Genomic DNA, 20,672 nt, shown 5'->3' with positions numbered 1-20,672 from the left:
ATATCGTCCTTTTGGGGAGACCTTAGGCATTGAAAATTTTGTTTAATATTTGTTAAATAAATGCATTGTACTCATTATCATGTTTTATTTTTTAAGTTAGTTCATTGTTTGATGTTAAGTCTGTTCTGCTAATTTGCTTGCTTCGCTGACATATCATTTCCTGGATGCTCCAAGTAATTAATGGCAAAGAAAATCACCGAATTGGTCAGTAGGCGACAATATTTGAAAAACCTTACTTGGGTGTTAATAAACAAACAAATATAGCTCTCCTCGACGATTTGAACGTTTACAGAACTCACTTCATGTAAAATACTAAGTTGCTTGTGCTGTTCGTGAAATGTTTGCGTTTGTCTTTTTTCATAAATCACGTCCCATGCATCATGATAGGAAATATGTGGCTGGTCTCACGTTACCATTGGAAATGTGTTTCCTTGATTAACATTTAGTACGTGCATAAACACCTTCCGTACCCGCATAGGACGTTTTCATTTAGGGACACAATTATTCCGCCCTGGTGTCACAATTATACCAACTAGGTTGTATGGATGAAACATAGGACTGTTTGTACTTCGGTTTAAATTGTGACCGACTCGGTTAAGTTATGATCGGGTAATGACTAATGACATGTCAGAGCTGCTTGAAGTAAAATTTCATAGTGCTAGACTAAATATTTTCTGAGTAAATGAGCAAAAACCAAAAACTGTTACAGTTATACAGACTCACCCCTATAGCCTATACAGTTTTGTAAGCTATAGGGGTGATTCGCTATACATGTAACAAGTTGGCATTTCAAAGTTTATCTTTTTGTATTCAATGAGGCTGGAAGAAAATTAAACTAAATTAACTCATAGGAAAACATTAGAATCTGTAAAGACATGATACATTTTGCAATCCTTTCATGTTAATGCCAGCTTTCGTCTCTGCTGTGATGTAGCCTATAGGCTAATCACGACTCATTGATGTTGGATGCGTTATGATTAAAACGTCAAAAGTTAATCCTGTATGGCATCTTGCAATCTGTATCCTGACTGAAATCCTACAACTATGATTTTATTCCACCTTAAAGTCTAATCTCCAGTCGCCCCTCTTTTTGCAGACCATCGTGATGATGACATGTGTAAGAAAAGATTGTCTAAAGATTTATGTAAGGGGGTTTATAAAGCTCTGTTTAGTTATAGTCGCCACAAGAAATTGGGAGGAGTTAGCATGAACTCATTTGGACAATGCTAACCTCTCAATCCAAGGGCTAAGGCAATCTGACGTCCCTCGACGCGTCGGTCGGGGCTGTCATACGGACAAAGGGTCTTGGTCGAAGGAATCCTTTAAAAAGCCAATGAGGCATAGCCTAAGTTCTACATTGCGGCTCAAGACCATGAACGAGCAGAGAAGGCGTCGGTGTTGCCAATAAGACACACGATTGCCATCAATTTATGATTTGTAAGATAAGATTTTCTTACAAATTTTTAAATTTCGTATATCAACTGGTGGGAGAAAGTATTTTATGACAAAAATATCGGCAGATAATCACTGGACTAATCAATAACCTACAACTACAATAGTTGTCTATTCTCACATTTGCTTCCATTACGTTGTGATGCTTTAACAACGTATGCAAGTTTTCGATTTTCTACTTACTTTTGAATTTAAAATTTTACCCAACACATTTTCGACATCAATGCGGTTTCTTGGATCATCCGAAGAGATGGAAGAACACCTTTCGCCTTCCGGGCGCTTAGTTCTTAACTCAGGAAATCCATCCAGGATTCACAGCATTGAAGCAATTTTGGGATTTAAAGACGAAAATGTATTCCATCAGTCATTTTCCTCAAATGCGACAACCAGGCCCACCAAAGACACAGAGAGGAGAAGGAATTGCAAAATGTCCACTCTGAAGAAGGAGCATGACACTGAAAGTTTTGAAAGTGAGTGATGTTTATGTAACATTCTGTACTGGGATCAAATCATTGCTGTGACGGGGTATTTACTCTTCCTGTATTTCATGTAAGTTCACATCCCATTTTAACTATGCTACTCCGTCGCTTTTAACAGCCTATTTAGGCTAAATAATTACCCAACTGCAGTCAGATGCATGCTATAGGGATTTTTCACCTGTGCCTTCAAAACACAAACATATTTGATTCTTAGTCTTGAAACAGTTTCTCGATTACATTTACCTCATAGTAGTATTACCATAAAATAACTTTATAGCTTCTATGGCTTTATATAGGCCTAACTTCTTTTTATTGTCAATGTATTATTTATTTGCCTCTTTGTTTCTCTAGCGAGCTTCTGTTGTACTAGCAATACGGGGGCGTCTATCAGTCCAGCTTTACCTGAGGGTGAAGGTAGGCTTTCCGATGAAGAGAATCCGAAGAAAAAGCACAGGCGAAACAGAACAACATTCACCACATTTCAGCTGCACGAACTGGAAAGAGCCTTCGAAAAGTCGCACTATCCTGACGTGTACAGCAGAGAGGAGCTCGCGTTGAAGGTTAATCTCCCAGAAGTCCGAGTTCAGGTAGCCTATAGGAAAGCATATACACATTTATGTTGTAATTAGTAAATAATTTACACCCACGCACTATGGGCAAGTATAGCCTATACGGTGTTCACGTAAGAACATTAACATACAGTAAATTAAGATATCATGCTTGCAACTGGAACATTTTAATAGCAATAGCATTTAAAAATGTGCTGAAATATAGTCAGGATGCTTTTGAAGGTTGTATTTCTTAATATGATTTTTAAGTGATTCTTTTTGAAAGTTTGATGTGGTAGATATAAAAAGACAAATAATAATAATGTATGTTATTATTGTTGTTGTTGTTGTTTTAATAATAATTATAATTATTTTATTTTATGTTTTTATTATTTTTTCTTGAATGTGGGAGTTGTGCCTTTAAGCAAATATGTAGCATGCTGCCCAAATGTAATGGCTTTCTCTAAGGATCACCAGTGCTGCCTATGTTGTGATGTGCTTACCTAGTTATAGCCTAGTTGCTACAGCAGATTCAAAAATATTCTAAATTCTAGCCCAAAGTGTGTCTAGTAGCCTAAAGAAAGATATTATTATTATTATTATTATTATTATTATTATTATCATTATTATTATTATTATTATTGGTTAAGCAATAACAGATATGCACAACTGCTGAATCAAAGGACAATGCATTACACTTCAAGAGCACAGTTTGACTAAATAAACCTGCTTTCTGTGATCCACTCTCAAAACAGATGTGTTAAAAACAATACATAGTGTCTCATTTTTAACAGACTACCATGTCTTGTTAAGGACAAGACATTTTGTGATACTTTCAACTCTGTCAGTGTTATAGTCTTCCTTTAAAGTATGTTGGATACACACAAAAAGTGTGTTGGATATTAATGCATCTTTTTTGGGATTGTATTTTGAATGGTAGTCATAGGCCTACTTAAACAAATGTTCTGTAAATGTTATTACAGACAGATAAATTTAAGTAAAGTTTATGAATTCCATTTAAACATTGTGCATAATTTTATTGCATAGGCTACAGCAAAAATGTTTTACTTTGCATGGGTGCTAAATTTAATGATCTCGTTTACTATTTTCAAAGTTAACCAAAAAAGATCCAGACACAAATCACCAAATGTAGCCAGAACATGGTGAACACCTGTCTAAGACAATACTGAAGTCCATGTAAAATATTTTTAAAGGAAATAAAAAAATGAAAAGATTAAAGTGTTGAAAAGTGAAATGGCCTTTGTGTAGTTTTCTTGATTCTATTTGGAATCATATCCACAGTGTGTGTCCATCTGATTGCAAATTATGCTGTACAAAATGGCTGCTTTTTATTATAAATTCACTGAATTGAGGATTTCCAATGGAATTTATAGGTGTGGTTCCAGAACCGGAGAGCCAAGTGGAGAAGGCAGGAGAAGCTGGATGTGAACACCATGAAACTGCAGGACTCACCCATGATCACCTTCAACCGTTCGCCTCAGCAGAACTTTAACTCCACCAACCTGCAGCTGGAGCCATGGCTGAGCCCCCCCATTTCTACCCCCACCTCCATCCAGTCGCTGCCCGGCTTCATCAGCCCCAACCAGGGACTCTCCAACAGCTACACTCCGCCGCCGTTTTTAAACTCCTCCTCCCTCGGACACGGCCTGCCGCACATAGGCACCATGTGCCCCCCGCCCCCCTACCAGTGCACAGGCTTCATGGATAAGTTTCCCCTGGAGGAGTCGGACCCCCGGAACTCAAGCATCGCGTCCCTGAGGATGAAGGCCAAGGAGCACATCCAGTCCATTGGGAAGACGTGGTAGAGGGCATGGATGAAGGCCATTTTACCCCCCCCCCCCCTCCCCCCCCCATAAATCGGCACATGTTGTGCTGTGGCAATTCAAATCAATTCCCCCTCCAAGACGTCATTCACTTTTCACTCTTTTTTCAGAGGATTTTGTTTTTTGTTTTACTTCTCCTCTGTGTTTTGGTCCATTGGAAACTGTACTGACTTACAAGAGAAACGTTTGTTTTGATATTTATGTGAAAATGTAAGGATTATTATGAAATTTAGTGAAGAACTATTTTTGGGTTGCTGGAATCTGTGCTGCCATTGTGAACAGTCTTTCGTCCATGGCTTCTTGTCTCATTAATGAGGATGTGAATAAGAGGTGAATTATCATGCCCCCTACTCTCTTGCTTTTTTCAGCCATATTTTTTCCATATTGTTTTTATGTCATCAGTATTATAGTCACATGAGCTGTTTGCAAGAACAAAGTTTACTGTAATATTAATTATTTTGGTCATTCATCCAAAAACCTATATTTTTTTTTTTAAATCATAATAGTAAATTTAATGTAATTTAAATTCATTTTAACATATTCACATTCCTTTCTGTTCAGCAAGCAATTTTTTTGTAAATGTACATTACCAGATGACCATTAAATATTTCCATCAAAAATCGAAAAGCTGCTTTTCTTTTTTCAGTTCATACATTTATTTTTTGGTTAATGTGATCAAAAAGGGTATTAATTTGAGTACAAAAAGACCTTTCCAGTGTACATCCAATTTAAGCTTAGGGTTCATTTTAAAAAGAAGACAATTTGTCATCTTGCCTCTCACAGTACATCTGTAAAGCTATATTTTCCCTGATGCTTTCTTCTCTGATGTCACAGATGCTAATGTCACCCCTGGGCAGGTGCTTGCCAATGTTCTGTGATGCCTGAAATAATTGGCTTTCTCCACAATGTGAATGAATGAACACAAGGTGACTGCACTGAACAATGCATGGCCTTGCTTTTATTCGCGATGCATAAGGCGCACATTTTATTTGAGAAACAGCATGCAGGAATGTATGTAATCCACTAATGTCCCAATCTTGAAACCCTGTATTTCAGAATCCTTGCCATTATTTGCTCACCTCATTACTTGTAGTGGCTGATAGACACCTTGTTATTTCACTTCATACAGGTCCCTCTAAGTTGTAATTTAGGAATGCCCCAATTGTTTAATTTGTAATACTGCGATACTGACAAGAGAGTTAAACATTCGAAGGATTACAAATTCACTTGCAATGTGGGTAAATATTGTCATAGCTACCCTGGCTGAGTATTCTGGGCTGAGTGTGGTTTATATTGTTTTTCATCCCTTCATCTTCTTCCCTGAGAAGCAGAAACATTCATTCTCACCCAGTGTCAAGCAGCTCACCTCTAACCTGCTTCACATTGGGGTGGGGGGGCGTCAGAGGAACAGTTCTGCAAGCCCAGGAGACATACAGCAGAAAATGATGGCACCTCCTCAGCAGGAAGACACAAAGCTCACCTAAAAAGCCCTCAATGACCTGGTTCCTCCCTATCTCACTCATTGGCTAACTGTGTACTCTCACCCTCCAGCTCCTCTAATACTGGCACTCTACTCACCACCCCAAAGACCCGCATACATACATATCTACATAGGTTTGGTGACAGAGCTTTCTCTGTGGATGCTCCCTCCTTGTGGAATGCTCTTCTAATAACATCAGGGAATCAGAAAGTGTTGAAAATTTTACATCCTACTCAAGACCCACCTCTTTAGCGCAAGTTACCCTTAGCTTCAACGTTGCCTCGATTCGTACATTTTTTGTTTGTGTTTTATACCTCATTAAAAAATGTTTTATTTTGTACTTCCTTCTGTTCTGTATTACTGTGCTATGTATCTGTTTTGCCTTCTGTATTTACTCAACTGACGGTTTTTTACCCTGGAACGGCAATATATAAATAAAATGTATTATGGTTATTATGATTATGATGATGATGATGATGAAGAGTATTATTATTATTATTATTATTATTATTATATGACTTGTCTTTATTGATTATGTAACTGCTAATAGCAGCAGCATGAATTCTGAAGTGTACAGAAGCATCTTATCTGCTCACCTATCTGCTAAACTGCAACCAAATGCCTCCAAACTCATTGGATGGTGGTTCATCCTACAGCACAACAATGATCCCAAACATACTGTTTTTCAAATGCAAATTCTTGACTGGCTAAGTCATTTCGCTGAACATGTGTTTCATATACTGAAGAGAACTTAAGTCAACTAGCCCCTGAAACAAAGAAGAGCTGAAGATGGCTGCATTTCAGGCCTGGCAGGGCATCACCGGAGAAGATACTCAGCACACATCGATGTCTATGCATCATAGACTTCAAGCAGTCAAGCCCACATTCATGTAATGTAATGTAATGGCCAAACATTATGGTCCCTTGAAATGGGACCAACTATGCTTAAAAAATATTGTAAATTCTACATGGTGAAACCAAAATGCATTTTTTTAAAACCCTTTAAAAAGGCTGAGAATCTGTACTTTAACCACATGTGAATTGGTTGATTCCAAGAATATATATATATGTATAACTTGGTCCCAAAAATTATGGAGATTACTCTATAAGTGTGTGTATATTGAAATTTGTAAAAAGGCAATGTTGTCAAATTTTGCATTACATTATGTACATTTGCACTAAATCACTGGATATGCAATATTGTTCTGAAAATTATGTCTTTGTTTGGCAGAATTACAGAATTCATTTTAATTCCCTGGTATTAGTCAATCCTCTTTCTATTAAATACAGTAGTTCTGAATTTGGCCAAGTTCCAAAATCCTATCACAAACATTCTGTGAATTTTCATGAACTATGAGCAGTTCTTGTTGGTCACTGTGTCTTCTTTACATTTGAAAATTCATCTGTAGGACATAATGGAAAAATATACACGTCCATGACCCTTTTTCAGTTGATGTACAAATTGATTTTTTAAAAATTGAGAATGGGAATAAAGCACACATATTCAGTTATCTAATACTGCATTTTCAAATGTGACTGTTGTCTACTCGATATATTTGATGGTATGAATAAAAATCCAAATTATATATGATTGTGTAATGTGCAAGTCACACCATTAGTTGTCATCAGTGCCACATAATTCACAGCTACTGGAGTCTTCAGATAGTTAGGGATTTCTATACTCAGGATGAATGAACATTTCACCTAGGATCATGTGACATCACAATAAAGCATTTCACCAAGGGCATGACATCACAAAAAGTATTTAATCAGGGGTGTGAAACGTGTTCTGCAGTTGGAGATTTATGTGTGTTGTTTCACAAGCTACAGGCTCCACCACCCATGATCCCTTCTGCAAAACGTTGTCTGGCGCTTTCTTCCCCCATCCATTCAAATGAAATGTTTCGGTTTTCATGGATTGCCCTTTTTAAGGGCCAAAATTTCAAGCCTATGCCCATTTATGCAATTTTTATTACAATTTTCTCTTAGCAAATTTTTTTTCCAATGATCTATTTAAAACTGGCTATTATTATACATATGCTCATCTCTGTAACAGCCCCCTCTCCAGCAGACTGAGACAGCTGAGGCTCACAGGCTCTCCTCTAAAATACATGATGCTGGTTTTCTCTACCATCTGCCAAGTCATTGTTTGTCATGGTGGAGTACACTCTGTTCATTTTTGGTACAGGCAAACTGTAGGCGCATGATCACCCAAGTATTTATTCTTGTGCAGGCCAACCAGGAGAAATGAAACCCTCCATGCCTGGCTATTGCTGATTATACGCCACCTTGCAGCTGTCACCAGGGTCAGGATGTGGTTCACATCACTGCATAGAAAACCAAGGTATAAGTAGGATAAGCCACCTGGCAGCACCATCACTACAATTTGTTGGGCTATGATGGCATTACGCTTTTATAACAATTATAAGCTTTTAATTTGTTATCAGCATCATTTCTCAAGGTAGGTGCTCACATTGTTTACATTATGCAGCACTGGATATTTGACAATGAAGACAATTCAGCGTACCTGAAAATTAAATTGGTAAATCACCCTGGACATTTGAACTCATGGGATTTGGAAAATTATCTGTCCTTAAATATGCCAGCTACTCCTCTAAACCTTTCATGAATGCCATTCCACACTTTAACATTTAGTTGGCATAAGCTGAATGTTGCAGAGCCATCAAATTTGCTTTAGTTTCCATGTCATACTAAATTGAACAAAGAGGTGCTGATGTTCACAATATTTGAACATTTTGATAATTTTATCAATATTCATCATATTGAATTTTAAATAATTTACATATAGTGAAAACATACCAGGATAGTTGACCTTTTATTTTTGACATTTTTATTTTTTCACTGCACTGCACATGTTCAATGTGCAGTAACCATTGGTTGTATACTGCCATCTGCTGGAAATATTTGTAAAGTGCAGTATGGTGTATTTCCCTAACACACAGTCACTCCACTTCTGCTCCCTGTCAAATAGAAAAATTTATATGTATAAATGCTATTAGAAAAAAAGGGGGAAATCCTTTAAAAAGTTATTAAAGTTTAACCATAATCACTGGTCTTATCTGACATATTTACTACCTGAACAAACTTCCTTCTCTATCCTGGCCCTCCAGTGGTGAAAGAAGGTCCTTTTAACAATTAGGACAGCAGAGTCACTGTCCATCTTCAAGTGAACTTAAAACACATCCATCCATTATCTATACCCGCTTATCCTGAGCAGGATCGCGGGGGATAAGCTTTTGCACCTACTAAGGCATTTATTACAACTATGTTGTAAAGTTATGTATTGCCTACTACTATTGGTTGTGACCTTGTTTCTTACCTAAACTTGAATGTATGCACAATTGCACATACGTGTGTAAGTCAGCCTTGATAAGATTGTCTGTTAAATGTCCATATCTAAGTGTGAATGTACTTTTATGGTAGTTTTTTAGTGGTTTTATACCAGTTAAAAACATTATTCCTCTTTACGCTGCTAATTTAGGAAATACTGATATCCTACGAGCTCATTGCAGATATATTTTGCTGATGACTCAATTTATGTAAACATACGCTAAATGACTGGCCAGTATCATGGCTCATCCAGCAAAAACACTGGTTTAAGGACAGTGATGTAACCCCACAGTGATGTAATACCAAATCTTGATTATGCCAGTGCCAGCGCTGGTATGCTGACAGGGAGGGCTGAGAAAACAGGACGGTCTGTCTGAAAGAGCCTCTCCTCTGGCCGGGCACACGTCTACAGTCTGCCTGTGTCAGTGGAACATGAAGCATGACTCGATGACAGGGCAGCCCTGATGGCGAATGGTGTGGTGAAAAGAAGCTGTGTCTGGCAGAACAGGCTTCAGAGAGAGAGTGTGTGCTAGTGTGCACTTTCCGAAGCTACCAGAGGATGTTGCAGTAATGGCAGACAAAGGAAGTTGTTTAAGCAAATATTACAAATGACTATCAAATTTTTTTTAATGAATTACTCCCATTTTCTGAAGACAACTCTACTCTTTGAAAGGGCAGAGGCCAATGTTTAAATTGATTTTTTGGCGAGGCACTAGGTTTTTTATTGGGTGGGTTGCCTCCGAATAATTCATTTAACAATTACACACTGCATATTGTATTCAATAACATCTTTTTAGTGTCTTTTTTCAGGATTGGTGGTGTGAAAGAGTTCTGTTTTATGGGAACATGAATGAACTTCACATCATGTGTACTCCACAAATTAACAAATTAAAGAAAAAGCACCATCTTGTCATTTCTATCTTTCAGCCATATTGTTTTATATATGTCTTTACAGTACAAGCAAAAGATTTGAAAACAAACAAAGTCCTCAAAATGAAAGCCCTCTGATGCCCAATGCGCCTATTCAAACAGTTTCAATTTATTATATATGTTTAATACAACGTTTATGTAAAAAGTAACAAATATTATGGTGGAGAAAACACAAGTATTGCTGTATATTAAAATATAGAGATTATGACTGGTATAATATAGATATCAGTAACAGAAATAGCATAAAGTGGACCTATTGAAGTGTTCAATTACAAAAATAACATGAATGGGCTATTAAAATATAAATACAAAAAAAACAAAGGCAGACATACAATCCAATTTGTTTCAGACAAATTTTGTTAATGGCAGGTACTACTGTCTTAAATAAAATGCTTACAAAGGCTTGTTTTTAACAGGACCCCTATCTTCAGCTAAAGTTGCTGTCCTTCATGCTGAGAGCTTCTAGCAGGAAGTCAGTTGCCTACAGAAAAACAGAATGCAGAAAGCACATTTGACAACCACCTAAATCATTTAACTATCACTGATTACACGCGTTCTTGTGCATACAGTGAAACTAAAATCATACGCTTTTAATACTTCTTTAAATTTGCCATTTAAAAGTGCTGTCTGGCTGCAAAGTGGAAGGATTAAATCCCATTCTTTCCAAAAAAAAAGAAAAACACTCTGGCATGAACGCAAAATTTTTCTGTTTCAAATCTCTTTTAATCAGGTTTGTCCATTTCAGAAAATATTAGACCCATTTCAGAAAACAACTGGAGTCTACAAACAGTATATTTTGTAATCCCAACTTGATTCATAAAACATGAAGTTATGGATTGTTGATTCTGGGAAATTTGTATCGCACAACGAAAGGTAAATTGTGATAAAGGACCATTTTAACAACCAGATCTCAACTTTCAAAGATTCATTCAGGCAAAGATTCATGGGTTATATCTGTATCTATATGAAAGGGATATCTATGACTGCAGGAGCTTCAACTGAAGATTCTTCTCAAAGGTTCATCAGACGTGTGCTGTGCACTGACCTCTGTCATGGGTCCTGTCTTTCTCGTCTTTCCTCCCACTCTCTCTTCCTGTCCAGAGCCATTCCCTGTGCGGGATTACCTCAGTCCGGCTCTCTTGCCCAGTCAGGACCCTGATGAGGCCTCTGACCAGACTGGATGGTTGTGAGTATGAGTTCAGCTGCTCGTCTTCTTCAGGAGATTGCAGAGGCTGGTAACTGATTCTTTTGCTTGCCACTGACCCTGTGCTCTTCTTCCCCATGAGGTGTCCTGTAAGAAATCACTGTGAGAAACAAACTCAGAGCAAACCCTGGCCTGTGATCCTATACCACTGGTCAATGACAGCTCCTTATTACATGTAAAGTGGCCTTGACATGCAGTCTAAACAACTGATCTGTGATACAATTCACTTTTTTTTAAACTTTCATTAATGTGTTATTCCTGTTTTGAAATAAAAAGGTAAAATGACATGACAATTATCACTTTGTCAAAAGAGTACAAAAGGATTCCGGACAAAGGGAAATAGGCTTTTGTGGGTTTGCCCTACAAAAGCCGTTCAGTCTTTTCATGCAAATAATACCCTCCCATGAACATTACCCTGATGTTATTACCAGCCTTATTGTAAGTCTCATTTTTATACGTGTTGAGACGGGGTATGACCCTTAGTTGCCCAATAAGTATGTCTAATATATTATCCTTTCAGTTCTGTACTATGGTGACATTTCTAAATGCAGGAATCAGCATATGTATTAAAAACTTTGGTCACAGTTTACAAAGGAGCTTTAAAGTTCATTGCAAATGCACAACATCTTATCCATCACTGCAAGTTATTATACTCTATGGCAAATTGGACCTCATTACAAATTGGTACAGAGATTAAAGCAATAGTTTGCCACTGTTTTTCAATTGTGTTTTACAACAGGCTTGGTCATATCTCAGTTCCTTTTTTGTCCACAATTTTACCATTACACACATTTGATTTTCAGTGCTAAGGGGACTGAGAAAGGAAAAAGAATGTAATGGTCACAGAAAAACCCACAGAAAACTCTTAAAACTATATGCGCTATTTTACTCAGTTCCAACTAAATGATAACTTTGTTGAGGATTGAAAGGGGTTTTGCCCACAGAATTTTATATTTTAGTGTTTGTATTGTCCAGTGTATTGTGCTGTTGTGTAAACTTCTACATGCTGTGTAAACTGCACTGCTGCTTATCTTGTCTGGTCTCTCTTGGTCATTTTAATCTCAGTAAAACTAAACTGGCTAAATACAAGTTAAATTTAAGGTTAAGTTAGAGTAACATGAAATGCTCTATTTTATTGTCCAAAAAGTTTAATCGATTTATCAATGAAAGTAGTAGCTGCCATTCTGTCCTACCCATCATAAAAATAAACCGGCACACACATAAACATTTCTAGGCAAATAGCTGGAATGCATTCCTCGACATGCAATATTAGACTGACGTTATACGTACGACCTTTTTAAAAGCTGTGTAGTCATCCATGCCAAACTTGGAGCGTTTATCAGTTTTGCCCTTTAAAACCAGTCTGCTAATAGCCGCCTGGTACTGTCAACCCACTCTGGCTGTGTGGAATTCGTCATGTATTTTTCAGCAACATAAGGGGAGAGCCAGTAAATATAACGAATTATGAATGTAACACGGTCATTAACTTTTTGTACACAGCAGGCATTGCTACAGTAGGCATTGAAAGTTTGCACACGGGTAATTACGTCCTCTACCGAGTGCCAAAATAACAGAGCAATTCGACAACCTTCAAGGGAAATACTTCTAAAAATATGTTTTTGAGCGAGGTAAGTAAAAATCTGTTCCGGTAGAAAGAATCTTTTGAATACGTCGTCATCTGTCCTTGAAAAATTTGTATGATTTTTCTGAGTCAGTTTTAGCGAGAATTGCTTGCTATATGATCACAAAAATGATATCCAGGTGTTACAATTATGCCGCATCAGATATAACAAACGACGTATTTTTGTACTGTTATATGTTTATGGAATGCCATTAAAGAGAAAACGAAACGTTTGGTACCCAGGGAGGTCACGGAGCGAGCTTCAGATTTGAAGATGTTGTAAACAATCTACAAGCACTGTACATTTTGAGAGACCTTACGTATTTTAAATTGTATTTAATATTTCTTAAAGAAATGATTTGTACTCATCGACGCGTTTTACTTTTTAGGTTAGTTCAAAGTTTAATGTTAAAGGCGTTCAGCTAATTCCTTTGCTGGGTTGACATAGCATCATCTTCTGAATGCTCCAAGTGGTTAATGGAAAATAATCAGCCACCAGGTCACTGGTGTTTATAATAAGCACACACCAGATTCGTATGCATAGCAGCTTAATATAGGATATTAACAGTTGTACCTTGGTGTTAAGAAACAAACACAACAGTTTTCCTAATCGATTTGCCAGGACTCACTTTATGTTTTTAGCACTTCACCTCGCTCACCTATGTGACGAAGCTGCGAGTGCATCAATGTTTGTGCAGTCTTTTTTCTCTCCATAAATTAAGCAACATGCTTCATAATCTGAGGATATGGCTGGACTCAAGTTACCACTAGAAATGTGTTTCCTTGATTTTGATTAGCATTAGCATGCGCAGAAAAAACGTCCACACGCATGTTATAGGGGCTTTTAATTTAGGCCTACTGTTACAATCGCACCGCCCCAATGTTATATTACCGACTAGCTCGAACGAATGTAACATCGGACTGCTTGTACTTGTATCAATTGTATTCAACTCCCTTGAGTTATGATAGTGACTACTGACATGTCAATGCTGTTTGACGTAAAAATAACCATGATAGGCTAAATATTTTCTGAGTTAATGGGCAAAATCCAAAAGCTATTACATTTATACCGACTATCTCCTACATTTAATTTCAGATAATAACAGCCTACAGCTGCTTCCCGCTCATGTCCTGCTGAAACAGTTCGACCTGGTTCTTGGTTTTCATTGTCTTCATAGAACCTGAGCGAGGTCTACTGCTTCTATTCCCCGAGTGCTGATTGACTAACTCATTAATTACACAAATCTAAAACGATACAGCAATAAAAAAACAAGTATAATAATAATAATAACAATATCCCTCTTTAGGCTAATAGACACACTTCTGCTGTAACAGGTAGGCTATAACTTGGCAAGCACCTTATTTAACCTAAATTTGACTAGCATAATAATAATAATAATAATAATAATAATAATAATAATAATAAATCTTACCTACTGCCCAGTGATTCCCTCTGGTATATAATTTACCAACAGGTGCAACACTGTTGTCAGTTGAAGTTAAGTGCATCTTAAAGACGACAAAAAATAGCACCGTGACCAAAAGCGCAGGTCTGTATTTCCACATAAGAAATTCTGCGCCCATGGTACTAGAGAGAAGCGCCACTAGAAATGCGATGGAGTCTTTATCAGTTTCCAGTTTTTATTGGTCCTGCAGATGGTGCACTCACTACAAGTGTACTTATTTCCCCGTTCAATTTATAACAAGCCGTGACGAAACAATAAATGTAACTTAACAATCCTGACGCGTGAACTTGGTTTGTTTGCTCAGCTCCATCGGCAGTGTCAGAGTGATACGCTGGTAGGAGGTGATAGAATAAAATTTAAATGCCCCCTAGAAGCTTTTACGTCAGAAGCCTTTCAGGAATATAACACGTTGCTGAATGAAATTTTTAATGGACAGATTAAGAACAACCTGCTATTACTACTCTTTATTGGCGCTGAGTGCCTGTTGAACATAGATCATAAGATGTCAGCCTTATTTCATTATCAATGACGTGCTCTTTTCCCTGATGCAGTTTACAACCCAGCATATTGGTAGATAGTTAATTGCTTTCCCTGAGCTGTAGCATTTGGAGATGTCTTGATTGTTACATTTCATTACAACATTTGATGACAAGATAATGTACCAAAGTGCTACATTTATATCAATGAAAGCTACCAACTGCCATCATCCTGGAGAAAAAAAGGAATTGTCAGAAATTAATATCTTTGCTTGACAACACAAAATATGCAAACTAATCTCCAAAGGTAAAAGGTAAAAAAAAATCTCCAGAGGTAAAAGCTACAGCAGTCATCCTGCTTGGTGATGTCGCTCTGTCAGGTGTTGAAGCTAGGTGCAGTTCATTGATTGGGTTTGGCTAGCAATTGGGTGGGAGATATTATTGCAGATTAAGACGAGGAGGGTGCAGTCTTCCCTATGGATCAACCAGAAAAACAAAAAAAAAAAACCTTGTGCCAGTGTAGTGACAGAGACGCTCTCCTGACAAGATGCCTTTTTGTCAGAATAAACTGTAACTCCCTGTGGTCCCTAAATATTGTGGTCATTAAATAAACTCTCCCTGACTTTTCAGCCTATCCCAGTATGCATTGGGCAAGTGGTAGGAATACACACTGGACAGGTTGCCAATCCATTGCAGGGCACACACACCATTCACTCACACACTCACACTTAAGGACAATTTAAATACTCCAATTAACCTGGCCTGCATGTCTTTAGACTGTGGGAGGAAACCGGAGTACCCTGAGGAAGCCCACATGGACACCGGGAGAACATGCAAGCTCTGCACAGAAACCCAGGACCTTCTTGCTGTGAGCCAACAGTGCTACCCACTGCACCACCATGCCAACCAGGGTCAACTGTAATTATATAAATTACTCATAAGATGTAAAAAACTACACGGAAGCTTGTGATGGGCTGGGATTTTACCATATCCCATTGTTTATGGTATTGATCATTGCACTGGGTCAGGAAAATACCCAAGTATCAAAAGACATGAAGAAAATGGCGCTCAAGTGTTTGGCATTATGTGTTTTTCCAAAGGGAACCTCTTTGTGAATAGAATTCATTTCTGTCCTCTGTATCCAAGTGCAAGGTGACTACTTTATAAAATGTATAACTTAAAAAAAGCTTTTCTGTAAAATCCTGCCTTGCATAGGAAAGTAGGAGTAAGCTGTGATCAGTTTAACAAAGAGCCGGAAATTATGAAAATAATATGTGAGTAATAGTTTTTTCCTTTGCTACAATCTTTTGATTTGCGCAGTGGAATACTTGCTACAAGACTGTTTAGTTGTGGCCATGTATCAACTTACTGTATGTGAAAGGTGGTTGCTTCATGTCCCTCTTGTTCACACAACAGCCCAATTTACAACCATTGCCTCATGCACTGTAATGGGATTTCAACAGCAAAATGTCCTCATCTGTGAATCACAATGGGTGCTATGGACAGTGACCAGCAAACAAACTGTGCACAATGGACCGAGCAGACCAAGCGGTAAATGCTGTGATGAAATGCACCAGAATAATTTGTTGATCTTTGTACTTGGGGCAGAAGAACAAAACAGCTTGCATTAGATCTTTTGTTTTTCTGAGTGTGAGCTTTAATAACTGTACATTATTCAGACATGGTGTTCAAGAAACACAGCTTTCAGTTATCTGATGAAGGAGTGCTGTTATGTAATGTGTTTGAGGTGGCAGGGATATTGCTGGGCAATCCTCCGTGGAAAGATGAAAAGATCAACAACAAACGTTCATTAATTTGGCTGACACTTTTACATAAGAACAGTGTGAGTCTAAATGATTAAACATGGTTTGAAATGTAGGGACAAGCTGTTTGATATAAATGATAGGACGGTAGGGAGTTTGGGGAGTTGACAGAGAAGTCTCCTAATGTAATCCCTTTCTGTGCAACAACATGGACACCAGGTAACCTTTGGCATGACAAGGTCGAATATGCCTCTTAGGCACTGTCAGTCTTCTGAGAGCCACTGAGGAGGAAGGTGAGCGTTAGAAAGATGCATTTATGTGCTCCTCATTGGCCAAAACATGGTGTTTGCAGAATAAGGTTCAATGCATGGTTTAATGCATCTGGGGTCGAAGACATCATGCAGTATGTAAACATTTGTTAAGCCCTACATTGTGATTGTGTGAGGTTTTCTACAGCTGACATACTGTAGGACTGAGCACCTGTGCTATTAAAATAAGAACCACAAGTAATATATTCCAGGGGATGATTATGTTTCTGTCAGCATTACTGCATCAATTTTTGAAAATGATATGTCCTTATTTGTCTGCAGACCAATTCAGTATTCAGAATATATATTTCAGAATGTTCATTGAATCTCCACGAATAAAGGTCTAGATTGTGTTTAATTGCACTTGAGTCATCTTGTAATTTCCCCATCAGGGCAAATCACAGTGGTTGCTTTGGAAGTTGGCCAGATGTGTGAGTCATCCAGTAGAATGGACATTTTAAAACATGGTGTGGACTTGAGAGATCAAAAGACCTTTAAAGAATCTTTGTGTCTAGAAAAAAACTTCTTTTGCCATTTCATTCGTTTTCCCATGGTCTCTATTTACATCATTACACATGCATTTTTGTATACCGCCATCACTTGTTTCCGACCATTCTTGCAATCATTTTTTATGTTACAGTACTGGCTATCATTTGTTCTCAAATCAACTTGCATCATCCATAGGAAATCAAAGAAAATAGTTTATGTCCTTAATAGTCCTTTTTTGCAACCACACTGAATAAGGCTGGTAAGTCCACCAAATTAGCACCACCAGTGTTTTAGCCATTACCAATATGTGTAAATAAGCATTTGAAAGATATACGCAGTATGTTTAATGAATGCCAGGAGTTCACACATCAGAATGTATCAACCTGTTATACTGTAAGTTTTTTAAATCTGAGGTTACCACAGACTGAGCAAGCTTGCAGATAGTGGAGATAATCCATCCTGACTGCTAAGACAATTAGCCCCAAATTAATGTTGCCTAGAACTGTCTCCCGTGATTCTACAGGTAGGACCAATCAAAGAGCAGGAATATGTAGCCTACAGTATGCCGTTTAAGCTTCAGGAGATTTAGGCATGTTATTCAATTTACAGTGTTCATGCATGGATCCTCCCCCACAGGAGCCTGTCAACTATGCCCCTATTGAGGCTCTGAGAAAGTAACATCCCTGGGAAATGATACAGCTATATGGACCTCTGATTGAGATAACTTCAAGAAGATAACACGCTCATCATTTTGTCTTCCCTGCTATTGCCATTAGATGCATCTGAGGATTATACGAATTGAATGTGTGTGAACTGTGGACAAAGGTAACCAAAGCTTGATTATTTGTCCCCTACCGAGAGAAAAAAAAAGTTGAAAGGCAAAAGGACAGGAGATCGAAGAAATGTCTGTCGCCATCTTTTTTCACAAATCTGTGTCAGCTGCAACATTCTCCATCAATTTGGGATGTGTTACTTGCAAGTCCCCTTGACACAGTTCCAGAATGGAAATTAGTTTCCAAAATTTGCTAGTGATCCAGGGCCATCAGGACAATGAGTAGAGAGCTTAACAACACAGTTACACCAGTATAAATGGTGATTATTATGCTAAGGTCAATGTTGTATCAGTATGCCCTAGCAGTTCACCAGGTACCTACATGCTTCCAGATGTCAACAGTGAAAGACATTAATTAGTGTTACTAAACAGTGCAGCTGACCCTCCTTTAAACCCAGTCTATATGAAGGCTTTGTCTTTTTATTGTCTTGAGTTGACATTTTATCAATTTTCCTAATCATTTTCCAAAATGTATTTCTTCCACCCCAGTCTTAAAATTAGCCCAAAGTGCTTGATATACACCACTTGATACTCTGGTTGATCAAATTAATTCAATTAAAATTTAATTAATTGAAATCTAATCGAATTCTAATTCTAAATCTAATTAAACTTCAGCTGAACATCATCTAGTGCCATGAACATTTTCCTTATTGATGACATTCTTAAAATTATGCAGATATAAAACTAACTAGTTACATATTAGCTGGGCCATACAGAGCAGACATTACTATTTGAATCCTGATCTGTGTGGTTATCATATATGTACGCTGCAATAAAACATTTTCACTTGTTGAATATAGCTTCTGCAACCATCTGCTGCCAACAATCTACCACTAGATGGTAGTAAAGAGCCTTTTATGTCTCTGTGCCAGCATAGACTTTCAACTGCAGTATGTGTAGAATGTTGTTGCACTATCAAATTGCCACAGCTTGTGAAAAGCTTGAATTGGCTATTGAAAAGTGATCCCGGTTTTTAAAGAAACAAAGAAGCAAAAAATTTATCTGGTTTTGCTTACTCATTTTTAGTCTGGCTATACAGAGCTAAGGGGCGTTTTTAAAGATTCTTAATATGAATCCCTCCATATTAAAAATGCAGCAGCAATAATCAGACAGAATATGTTCTCAGATGAAAGAGGTTCCCCTTTCAGTCTGTGTGGCAATGCCAAATGTCACCAGGAAAACGATCGAATTGCAGACTATCATATAACATTACAGTGAGTGGACTGGATTCAACTTCTCAGGAGAGGCTAAATTACAGCAGTTCACAGTAGTCTTGAAGGATGTTACGTATAATTAAAAAGATTTTCTTGCTTTCACAGGCTAGCATTTCCGTGTGACTAATAGCAGAAACCCATTGAAATCACACTTAATTGAGACGTGCTGTCAATGAATTGTGTGAATAGATTAATATAAAATGTCATGACATTTTGACTTTCATTCCACAACCTAAAATGCATTGTGTTTTCGTACTGTTATAGCCATAACTTGAATCTCATTTCGTAAGTAACATACATAACATGGCGAAAATTTGCAGAGCTCCCTGCTTTTCAGAAAATATAAAATATAGATAGATTAATGATATTTCTCTACCTTCAGATAAATATGTTTACAATTGCTCACAATATGTAAATATATCTTGAAATGTGGATTTTTATACAGCATATGCAATGTGGTCATACAGAGTTGTTCTTTCTTTATTCATTGTTGTAAATTCTTAAATAAACAAAATTAAAATGTTCACAGGAAAAGCGCATTCTACTGTAATAATGATTCAGAGGAATCAAGCAAAATAACACTTTTCTAAAGTTATATATTTATTGGTCAAAAATATGTCACAAATATTTACACAACTGCTATCATTACTTCTTTCATCTCCCTTGACAAGAATGACAATAATGAGTCATCTTCAATAATGTTTTATGAAAGGTGAAAATATTGCGGGTGGGTTGGGGGGTAGAGGTCTTTACTAATCCCTCCATAGACCATTTTATAAGAACATTTGGTCTGCTCTTATGTATTGCCCACTTTAATACAAACCACATATTTTTGTAACAGTCATTAGTCTGGAGACTGAGAAGGTCATTGCAAAACAATAATTGTTTGGTCAGTTAACCATTTCTTGGTTGGTTTTGAGGTATGATTGGGATCATTGGTGAAAGATTCATTTGTGGCCAGGTTTCAGCCTCCTGGCAGTGGGAACCTCGTTCTTGGCTGAAATATATCAGTACATGCTGGACTTCAATATTCAGTTGACCTGAACAACAGTTCCAGGACCGGTAAATGTTAAACAATCCCTTAAAAGTTCCAGCACATTTTTCATCATTATTTGCAACATAAGCATCCTTCATCCAGTGGATGTCATCTGACCATATCCACAATCAACATTCAAGTGCGATTCAACAAACCTCAGATACTTATTTTTATTTTTT

At 37.5% G+C, this 20,672-nt stretch overlaps 2 protein-coding genes and 1 long non-coding RNA gene across 3 annotated transcripts; 2 read left to right on the top strand and 1 right to left on the bottom strand.

Moving 5' to 3' along the window:
- Window positions 1-1,369: 1,369 nt before the first annotated feature.
- On the top strand, window positions 1,370-4,812 carry rx3 (retinal homeobox gene 3). Its single transcript, XM_035391750.1, has 3 exons — window positions 1,370-1,922; window positions 2,283-2,518; window positions 3,874-4,812. The coding sequence occupies exons 1-3, from the start codon at window positions 1,610-1,612 to the stop codon at window positions 4,303-4,305; spliced, it is 981 nt and encodes a 326-aa protein (XP_035247641.1). The 5' UTR covers window positions 1,370-1,609; the 3' UTR covers window positions 4,306-4,812.
- A 5,357-nt stretch (window positions 4,813-10,169) lies between these two features.
- On the bottom strand, window positions 10,170-14,739 carry grp (gastrin-releasing peptide). Its single transcript, XM_035390155.1, has 3 exons — window positions 14,343-14,739; window positions 11,130-11,375; window positions 10,170-10,565 (listed from the first exon to the last, which is right to left on the bottom strand). Exons 1-3 carry the CDS (start codon window positions 14,491-14,493, stop codon window positions 10,558-10,560), a joined length of 405 nt encoding a protein of 134 aa, XP_035246046.1. The 5' UTR covers window positions 14,494-14,739; the 3' UTR covers window positions 10,170-10,557.
- Window positions 11,810-17,280, top strand: LOC118212364. The gene is made up of 2 exons (XR_004762207.1): window positions 11,810-12,916; window positions 15,628-17,280. It is a non-coding gene; the product is annotated as an uncharacterized LOC118212364 (long non-coding RNA).
- Window positions 17,281-20,672: the final 3,392 nt, after the last annotated feature.

This window comes from Anguilla anguilla, chromosome 14 (assembly GCF_013347855.1).
Source record: "Anguilla anguilla isolate fAngAng1 chromosome 14, fAngAng1.pri, whole genome shotgun sequence".
NCBI classification, from domain to species: domain Eukaryota; kingdom Metazoa; phylum Chordata; class Actinopteri; order Anguilliformes; family Anguillidae; genus Anguilla; species Anguilla anguilla.
This window is presented reverse-complemented; position numbering and strand designations above follow the sequence as displayed.

Bases quoted from the DNA above. Each gene is read 5' to 3' on its own strand.
- rx3 (XM_035391750.1), top strand. From the start codon at position 1,610: ATGCAAGTTTTCGATTTTCTACTTACTTTTGAATTTAAAATTTTACCC. The intron at 1,923-2,282 runs GTGAGTGATGTT...TTGTTTCTCTAG, and splicing joins TGACACTGAAAGTTTTGAAA to CGAGCTTCTGTTGTACTAGC. The intron at 2,519-3,873 runs GTAGCCTATAGG...TGGAATTTATAG, and splicing joins TCCCAGAAGTCCGAGTTCAG to GTGTGGTTCCAGAACCGGAG.
- grp (XM_035390155.1), bottom strand. From the start codon at position 14,493: ATGGGCGCAGAATTTCTTATGTGGAAATACAGACCTGCGCTTTTGGTC. The intron at 11,376-14,342 runs GTAAGATTTATT...GATTTCTTACAG, and splicing joins AGGGAATCACTGGGCAGTAG to GACACCTCATGGGGAAGAAG.